This window comes from Populus euphratica, unplaced genomic scaffold, assembly GCF_000495115.2.
Source record: "Populus euphratica unplaced genomic scaffold, PopEup_1.0 scaffold122.1, whole genome shotgun sequence".
In the NCBI taxonomy this organism is placed as follows: Eukaryota; Viridiplantae; Streptophyta; class Magnoliopsida; order Malpighiales; family Salicaceae; genus Populus; species Populus euphratica.
The window spans coordinates 99,522-109,990 of NW_011499980.1; the positions used below are offsets into that span (position 1 = coordinate 99,522).

At 29.8% G+C, this 10,469-nt stretch overlaps 1 protein-coding gene across 2 annotated transcripts; it reads right to left on the minus strand.

Annotated features, from left to right (window-relative positions):
- Positions 1-3,750: 3,750 nt before the first annotated feature.
- Positions 3,751-7,792, minus strand: LOC105139717 (zinc finger BED domain-containing protein RICESLEEPER 1-like). Of its 2 annotated transcripts, none has more exons than XM_011046274.1 (4): positions 7,652-7,792; positions 4,411-6,408; positions 4,261-4,317; positions 3,751-4,182 (listed from the first exon to the last, which is right to left on the minus strand). In XM_011046274.1, exons 2-3 carry the CDS (start codon positions 6,383-6,385, stop codon positions 4,271-4,273), a joined length of 2,022 nt encoding a protein of 673 aa, XP_011044576.1. In that variant the 5' UTR covers positions 6,386-6,408; positions 7,652-7,792; the 3' UTR covers positions 3,751-4,182; positions 4,261-4,270. The 2 variants fall into 2 exon arrangements, with proteins under 2 accessions (XP_011044576.1, XP_011044575.1); XM_011046273.1 differs by having other exon boundaries at positions 3,751-4,168; positions 7,652-7,790.
- Positions 7,793-10,469: the final 2,677 nt, after the last annotated feature.

Consider the following 10,469-nt stretch of genomic DNA (forward strand, 5'->3'; position numbering starts at 1 on the left):
ATCGATGATAAATAACATGAATACTTAATTTGACTCGTAAAAACTGGATTACTATGCAATAAACATTTGAATGAAGTATGATACACCTTTATTGAAAATAATGAGTAATTTGTTTGTATAAATCCTAAAAAACCCCCAATTTATCTTCACAAGTTACAATTGTAAGAGAATTTGGATTTTTTTTTGCTTATACACATGCTTAATTAATGCAATTAGCCTTCTATTAATTGTGATTTACTATTATTGAACATAATTATCGAAGGTTTTTTTATATAGCTAATGAAAACTCAAAAAATATAGCTTACATATAATGTAAAGTCTTTAATAAATTGCTTACGAAATTATGTTAAGTTGTTAATGTAATATTATCTTGTAGACTAATTAAAAATGTTTGATATAATTATTTATCATGGTAGTTTAACATTTGTCTGAAGAATTATTTTTCAAATAAAATATTATATATTGATATCATGTTTATTTGCAAGTAAGCGTTTCATATATAAACTTGCATGAATTCAAAATAAAAGATGATAAACGGAATATGATTCTGGGCGATGCCTCAGTGGACAAGGATATTAGTATGCATGAAGAAAATGGAGAAGAAGAAATTAATTTATATGTCGAGGATACTAAAGTTGCTCTTTTATAATGGAAAATGTCTATATGCTATTTAGTTAAGCCTGCTGATTGTAGGCCAACTAGTACAAAGTATTTTCTCCTTATATATAATATTTGGATTATGATTATTAAAATATTGATTATGTTGGTGTTAAAGTTGAAGCTAATGCTAGAGGTTCTAGTATTGGTGCAGGTGATGAAACAATGCTAGTAATATTGTTGATGTTGGTCATAGTGTTAGTAAAGGTGTTGGTATTGGAGATCAAACAGGTTCTAGTTATAATACCGGTGTAGGTGGTTTTGTTAATATATATATATATATATATATAGTGATAGTAAGATTGACACAATCCAAAAAAAAGGTCCTTTGAAATGATATCTTGGTTTGTTCTATATAAAAAAAAAATTACAAAACAAAGTGGGCCTATAGAGTTATACATAAAATCTATTAGATTTTTTTATCTGTGTTATGTTGTAGGACGAATTAATATTTTTGTAACATAAAAAAAGATATTTAAATGGTGATAACCTAAGTAAATCTAGGTTAATTTAACTAACTAGGATTCTTGATAACCTCATAAAAAGAAAAGGAGAAAACTAGAAATTTCAAAGCCTAATAGCCTAATGTAAAAGGATGAAATATAAGGGAAAAAAACTCAAAGTTAAATCGAGCTAATTTTCAAAACCAATAACTATAGTCATGAGACTAAGATAATCATATAGAATACCAAAACAATTGTTGAACATTTCTAAACCATCAAAAAATTAAAAGAAAATAAATAGTAACCAAAATAACGAGGATCAAACTTATATAAAAAGATAATGAAAGAAAATAATGAGGGACTTGATCAAAAAATAAAAGGAAAAAATGATAAAAAGAACAATTAAAAGAATGAGAACTAAGATTGGATTAAAAAAACAAATTAAATAAAATATCGAGGGACAAAATTGAAACAAAAAAATTAAGAAAAGTATTAAAAAAGAGCAATTAAAAAATAAGAACTAAATCTAGAAAATAAAATGAAATAAAATGTTGATGGATAAAATTAAAATAAAACAAAACTAAGAAAAAGATTTAAAAAAAAACAGTCAAGAGAATGAGTACTATATTTGACATATATACAAAAAAAAATCAAATAGAAAAAAATAAAACTTAAAAAAATCCAAAACAAATAAAGATTAATCAAAAGAAAGAGGATTATAATTGAATTTTTTTCTCTATTATTTTTTAACAAAATAATATTATTTTTATTTTTTAGCCGAATAAAAAAGCATGCAATTAGCTAGGGGAAATCATGTCAACACCCGTTGATTTTTTTTTTTACCATTATTTTTTATCAAAATAATGTTATTTTTACTTCGTACATAATAAAAAAATCTGATTGACCTTGGTAACCCCTATCATTTGACCCACTTGTGATCCGAGATGTGAAGGGGTCAACTATCAAGCCGGGTTTTTAAAGCATGATAAAAAAAAATAAACACTAAATATAATATGAAAATTAAATGAAATTAAACAATGAGGAATGAAATTGCCGAAAAACAATCAATCAAGAAAAGAACTCAAAATTAAAAGAATAAAATCATAAGGATAAAGATTAAATTCAACAATAAAAAAAAAAGAATTAAAATCAAATGATTAGGGATAAAATAGAAAAAATCCAATAAGAAAAAAGATTAAAAGCAAATAAATAGGACTCAAAAGAATGACAATTATGTTTGATAAAAAAACTAAAAATACAATACTTAGGGATGAAATTGAAAAACAACAAATTCAATACAATTAAAGATTAAGGATCACTTTGCAATTTTGCAAAGACAGCACATCTTTTGAGATGGAGAAGAAAGAAAAAAAAAAGAAAGAGAAAAATAGTCATACAAGCTTTGTCTTGCCTATGCGGCTGACATGCGCTAGCCTACCGTGTAAAAGGTGAAATGCTTTTACAGATACCATACTTAAAGGCAATCAACAACCGTCAAAAAGCATTATATATACTGCCCAAAGAATATAGATGCCTTCTACCTGTTGATGTCATATGCACATACTAAGCATATTTTCTTTTTTTATTTTTAAAAAAACCATAACACCATTGACTTTCACGTGATGATTTCAAAAAAAAATCAAAAAACTTAAAATTCCCTTTTACTTTAGCAAAAAAATGTTGACCCTAAAGGCTATGAGGTAATTAGATTGAACAAAAATATATAAAATTTTGAAAATACCCCTTGGACATTAGCATTGTTTTTCTTTTTCAAAGAGATAGGAGTAATACAAAATTATCTTTAAGTGTTATTCAATTATGTGCTTTTTTAAAAGAGATATTAGTCATTTTATTATGAATTGTAATTCACAATAAAATATTAATGCCTTTTAATTTTATTTGTAATGTATCATGTGATCAAATATTAAGGTGTCTCAACACTGTATATTACAACTAAAGTATGAATTTTAAGGTCAATTATCTATTTGAGATGCGTTTTACCACGAGCTAAATATTTGTTTCAACAAGAAAGTTAAACATGCATGATTTTACACATGTTTTTTTACATAAAAAATTTCAGTATAAATCAAAATATTTATGCATGTCTCTAATTAAATAAAAAGATTATCAGCACCAACATGGATGTAATCGACAACATGCGCAGACCGATGATGAGGAGGACATTGAGAAAAATCAGACCCTACCCCATTGACGATGACCTAAAGCCATGCATCAACATTAGTTTAATTTGTATTTCGTATCTTGGATAGATCAACGTTTTGCAACATAAATTTATTATATACATCAGGATTTTTCAAATAAAAAACAAACCACTTCTTTATTCTAACCTTTTAAAATCGAAATGCTGCATCATAACAAACTCGTTTCTGATAAATTAACCTTCAATTTACCGCTATTTTACATCCTGTTCAATACATTTGTACATAAATTCTTGGAACACCACAAGGAATAAACACACAAGGACGCACGCGCAGTCAAGCTCCTTACGTTCACAAGAATTTGCGGCATCACATTAGATTATTGACTTCTTAAGACAATTTGCAGTCAGCCATGCCTTTGCATTATTATTAATTTTTAGTTTGTAAACTATACGTGATGCAGCAAAAGAAAATCCCTGAAATTGGAAGTAACATAATCAGTCAAAACTCAAAATCACTCAATTTATGAGAGCATAATTTGTGAAAATGAAAGTTGGAAAATACTACATATCAACACCATCCACTAAATTTCCGTTTCATCTAGTTATAATAAGAGATCAGCCCAATAGAGGCTCAAATTCTTCAAATTCAAGCGGAGGATACAGTAACCTTGCATGTCCTCAATGCATGTCCTTGAATCTAGAACACAAACGTTTTAGTCGCTATCCTCAAAATGTACATTTCAGCTTCTTGATGAAGCAACTGTACCTAAGTAGCAATTTAGTCACACTGCAATATGAACATAGAGAATAAACTTAACTATGCTACACCAAACTCTGGTGGCCTATGTGTAGGAAACAATCGGGTACCATCATACAGCACATAACTTCAAGATAGCTCCCCATCAACCTTGCATGGCAAGACTAAAATAAATAAATAACAAAAAATAAGCATAAAGGGGGCATAGATTTATTTGCAACTCATGTGACTTGATAACATACCATGACTAGACTAATTCGTTTCAACATAAAGCGCTAGAGCAGAAGATGGATTGTGATCTGGTACAATCACGACAGCAGAAAATTAGTAGAGGAGAAATTATGGGCCAACCAGATATATCAAAGTAAAATTCAAAGATTACAGACACAAACCTTCTGATTCCACCTGCAACCAATCCCGTGTGCATATCAGAGCCTGTCGAGTGTCTGGATTCAGGGAACTGCGATAACTGTCAAGCACCCTACCTCCAACACCAAAAGCCAAATCTGGCGCAATAGTTGACATGGGAGTCCCCAGAATATCTCGTGCCATCATAGACAAGATAGGGTACCTAGGTGTGTGGACTTTCCACCAGTTTAATATGTTGAAATCGCAATTGCGAGGAAAGACCGGTTCTTCCAAGTATTTGTCCAAATCAGATATTGCACTCTGACCTTGAGAAGATTCATGGAGGAACTTGTCAAAACCCTTTAATCTATCCCTACTATCAGAACTGGTGCTAGGTAAACTGCTGCCAGGTAAAGTTGAACCTTGATCGACCAATGTTGAGCAGATGGAGTATGCATTAAAGAGCTCCTTAATGCCATCAGAAACTTCCTTGATTCGATCCAGGGCAGTACTACCATAGATCTGGGAATAATAATATTCCACCAATTTCATCTTGAATCGAGGATCTAAGATGGCTGCTACTGCCAAAGCCAAACTGCACTTGCTCCAATATCTATCAAACTTGGCTTTCATCTTCGATGCCATGGAACTAAGAAAATCATCTGGGTTCTTACACCATTCAATTAACTGGATGTGAACATCGCAAATTTCAGGAAAATATATGTTCGCTGTTGGACATTTATCCCCAGAAAAGATATTGGTAATTTCAACAAAGAGTTTCAAATAACCAGTGATGGAACTGGCCCATTCCCACTCTGTATCTGTTAAAGCTGAGGTATAGGCTGGATCACGCTCTTGCAAGAAACAAAATGCACTCTTGTATCCTATGACTGTTTCGAGCATGAAGTACGTTGAGTTCCACCGAGTTGGCAAATCAAGAACCAAATTCTTCTGACTACTGATTCCAATTTGCTGGGCAATGTCATTGAACTTTCCTTGTATTACCTGCGAACTTTTAACATATCGAACACTTCCTCGGACCTTTTCAGTCACCTCTCGGATTGTTTCCATGGCATCTTGAACAATCAAATTTAGAACATGCGCAGCAGAGCGAACATCAAATAATTGACCGTTACTCAAAAGGGGCCTGCTTTGTGAGATCCGATCCTTAATTCTGAGCACAATATCATCATCAGCAAAACAATCATCAAATGTCATGGCAAATAACTTGCATTCAACATCCCATTCCATGAGACAATTTATAATCACTTCTGATAGCATATCTTCAGTATGAGAAGAATCCAAGGTCACAAAATTTAGAATTTTCTGTTGTAATTTCCAGTCCTCATCAATATAGTGTGCTATCAAACACAAGTATTCAGCATTTTCTGGAGAAGACCACATTTCAACAGCAAGGTTAATTCTGCCATGCAATCTATTTATCATCTCATACACTTTCTGTTTCTCTTTCATATAAATCTCAATACAAGAGACTTCAATGGAGCTATTTGGCACAAACTCAAACAAAGGCTGAAGATTCTTCACAAATATTTTGAATCCAACATGCTCAACCATGGTTAATGGGTAACCATGCAATATGATCATTCGGGCAAGATCCAGACGACTCTGTTCTTGATCAAACCTACAACTTCCAAGGCTAATAATTTCATCTTTTCTCTGTTCATGATCGAACTTTATAATTGTGGGCTTAATATATTCATCTTTTCTTTGTGTTTCATCATAGTTGGCATTGACATTTGCAATGCCAAGGGAAGTATCCTTCTTCTTTTTCTTTGCTGCAAGTAGTTGCGACACATCATAATTAGATCTTTTAAGACATCTCATTAAGTGATTTCTCAGATGCGTAGTCCCACTATTACTTGACCCACTGAGTTTCTTGTCACAATGCACACAAACAGCATAGCATACATCTGCCTTCCTAATCCTTTGGAAGTGATTCCATACAACAGACGTCAACCTCTTTGGTTTCTTAATAGCTGATTCATTTGATACTTCCATTGCATAGGCTTAAGAGCCAGGGTCTACATTTGACAGGAATCAAGAAAAATTGTGACAAATGAATAATTTAACCATTGATAAAATTTCAACACTGATGAAATCTATAAAGAAGACATGAAACAGCACTAGATTAGACCGATGACCTAGAGATGGGTTAACTCCAAAAACAAAGATTACATTCCAAACACGTAAAGCCAAAACGTAGCATTGTTCAATAGAGAGGCCAAACTCCGGAAAACAAGAAAAATGCTTTGCAATTACTTTCATACTCTTTTTTACCTGGCAACAATACCTTTAGTATGAGCATCACAAACTAAACATGTGGGTCTCACCTAAACCAAAACATTGCAGACAATCATGCATCCAAAAAGACCAACCCAGCCCAATTCACAAGAAGCAACTCTCTCAACAGAAATGGTTAGGAAACAATACACAAATGATCTTCCAATTTCATCATTAATAAGCAGCGGCCAAACAACTCAGCGACCAACTCTTTCAAACTTTCACTATCCTCTAAGGAAAAAAATAAAAGGCACACACCACATTCAAACGCATTTACCAAAATCATGGCTGTCAGTGGTGTCATCATCTACCAAAGAAATAACAATCACATGAACAATTGTCACAACAAACAAAAAAAATCATTTCAAAATTCAGTATTCTTAAATCACTCAATAAAATCACAGTTCCAGCTCCAGCCTCCATGAATAAAAAAATCCAACCAATCCACCAAAAACCAAATGAATTGATCATCTTAAAACCCTAAATTCTCATAGACTCAAAACCCAACATTTCAGATTCAATCTTCCTTATACACCATAACTCAACAGATACAATAAATTCAAAACCAATCCATCCACTCGAAGTCCACAATTCTCAAACAAAATTAACGAAAGTAGCAATAGTTTCAGCTCCAATCACCTCTATAAATATTATGTGTCCACACACCAAGAAACGCTATAAAACATAGATGGACCATCCTCAAATTCCCAATTTTCCAAGAACAAAGAAAAACAACTTTTTAACTTTACTTTTCTCTTTAACATGAACGCAAGATTCAATCTTTCAGCCATTATAACGATCAACTGAAAAGTAACAGCAAAAAACAGTAAATGGGCCATCTCAAAATACAGGAAGTAAGCACTAAATCAAATTTTGAAAAGAACGGAAACAGAAATAAAGAAAAAAGACTTGCGTATACAAGAACCTTAATGAAACGAGAGAAAAAAAGGTGAAAAATGAATCATGAGCAAGAGAGGGTCTTACATGGATTCTTGGATAAGCTTTGCTTTTTGAGCTCCACAGAGCCCGATCAGAGGATCCGGGAAGGTTCAGAGTTTGGACTCGGTGAAGAAAACAAAAGATAAAAAAGGATCCGGTGTGGGGTTGTTGATATTTGGAGAGAAAACGGGTAAGGATCCGGTGTGCGGTTGTTGATATTTGGAGGGAAAACGGGTAAGGATCCGGTGTGGGGTTGTTGAAATTTGGAGGGAAAACGGGTAAGGATCCGGTAAGAAATCTGGTCATGTTGGAAACGGGTTGTGGGCCAATAACAGAGTTGGAAATATACTTTTCTTCTGTTCGTTAAAGCGGAGTTGGTAGAGGTGGTGTTTGTATAAAAAATCATCTGAACCTAAACCCATGCTTGGGTCCGTTCGCTCATTGTTTGGTTGATTTGTGGTGCGTTGGGTTTCGACAAAATGGGGGGGGCTTTGTTTTTGGATTGGATATAACCAAGTCTCTCATTGTACTTTTTTCTTTTTCTTTTTTTTTTCTTTTATGATTTAAACTCTATATATTAAAATGCAGATTGCAAATTTTTATAATTTATTATTTGTTCAATAAAAAAAAATACAACTCAAGTAATATTAGTATTATTCTTTCATATAAAAGTTCAAATTCAAATTTCTTGTTGTAAATAAGTAGATAATTTTGTAATGTAGTTATTATACATGGTGCAATAATTTTCGTATATCAATCTAAACATAAGATTTGGAGAGAGATTTAAAATTTAATGTTGATAAATATTAAAGAAAATAACCTAAATTTGAAAAAAAAAACACTTCAAATTATTTAAAACCTTAATGATTCAAGAATTCAACTCAATTTGTTACTGGAAGCATAAGTGGTGATACGTTTAAAAAAATTTAAATGTTTTTATTTGTAATTAGATTATTTTGATATGTTAATGTTAAAAATAAATTTTAAAAAGTAAAAAATATGTATTTTAAATAAAAATATTTTAAAAAATAATTATTCATCTCACATTCTCATTTCTTTTATTTCTCACTAATTATTGTTTTTTTTCTTTTTTTTTTCTTTTATTTTTGAAGAATAAGATGACCATATAAAGTTCATGCTCCTCTCTTTTTTCTTTGCATTCCCTTTCTTTTTGTAAAGGAGGTTGAATTTGTGAGATGTTGTGTTTCTATAGGTGTTTTTTTTTTTTTTTTCCTTTAAACACTTTCAAATATGACAAATTTACTTGGTTTTTGCATTTTAGATTGTTAATTATAGTTTCTTTTTTGCTTTTCCTGAATTTTTTAAAGCTTTGATTTTAAACGAAGGAGAAGAGAAAAGCATATGCTAATGAGTTTTGGTTATGGAACAAAGTGAAAGAGACTTTGTCACCCAACCATCGCTCTCACTTGCAACTTTTGTTTTTAGGTTCATATTGGTGCGTGGAAGAGAATGGATCTTGATAATCTTTTTTTTTTTTATGGTCTTACTTATTAAATTTTTTTTTAATATAATCACGTTAATAAGAAACCAAACCATATACATAAAGCATTAACTTTTGAATGTCTTTGATACATTCTTTCTAAGTTTAATACGAGGGAGAAAAACTATAATAACCTCAATTTAGGGCACGTGAAATGGTCTCTTGTTGTTAAGAAGGGGATTTTGGGGTCTTTTATTTATTAATAAAAACAATATCATTTATTATTAAATTTTCAATTTATTTTGAAATTTGAATTAATAAATAATTATTTTATTCTTTACTTAAATTATTTAATATAATTTCATATCACTTAAACTAATTATTTTTAGCCATTTATCTCATATTAATAATTTTAATCTTATAATTTTTAATATATAAATCTTATATTAAGAGCATATCTAAATAAATTTTTTAAAATTAACTATTTCTAACAGACTTAACTTAATTTAATCACTTGAACATGCTAATCAATATTTTAATTATATCCAAAGTCTAAATACTTAGGCTTTTTATTAAGTGACTAGAATAAAACTAGATTTTTAAGTGAAAACAATATATATACTGATTTTTCACCATCCCAGTAAGTCCTTTGGTATTTAAAAATTAGGGCTTACATGCAAGCCCTTCTTCAAGTGTTGACCTGATTTGTCTAACTGATTAATGATTAATTTTTTTTTTAATTTTTTAATTTAAAAAAACAAGCTGTTTTTATACGTCTTTTAAATAATTTTTTAATTTATATTTAAATTAATACTTATTTTCTCTATTTTTATTTTTTATTTAGTCTTTTTTAAATAGTAATTGTTTTTTTAATTATTTTATATATATTTAATTTTAAATATATTATTCTAATTCATCTTTAATTTTTTTATATTTTATATAATTGAACTTTATTTGACAAAAATATTTTTTGATTAATATTTCTAATAAGCATAATATTTTGGTAGATTTTTTTTACTTTGATTTTATTTAATTAAGTTTATGTATGTTGATTTCTACTATTATTTAATCAAATAAAAAAATAATTTTAATTAACAAAGTTATTAAATATATATGATAAATAAAATGTATTACGATATCAAATATTTTGATTTAGATTTTTTAAAATATATATTTAATTATTATTTATAAATTTTATTTATTTATTTAAATATGTATATATATTTTTTATTTGTACTTGATAGTTTTAATGTAAAAAATATGGAAAAAAAAAAAACGGTTCATGTTTAGTTTTTTTAATTAAAAAAACAAATATATCCGGCCTGCGGTCAATTGGCTAGAATGCTCCATACAGCAGTGAAAACCCGCCGACTTTAACACTTCCTCACTCGCCATAAAAAAAAAAAAAAAAAAAAAAAAAAA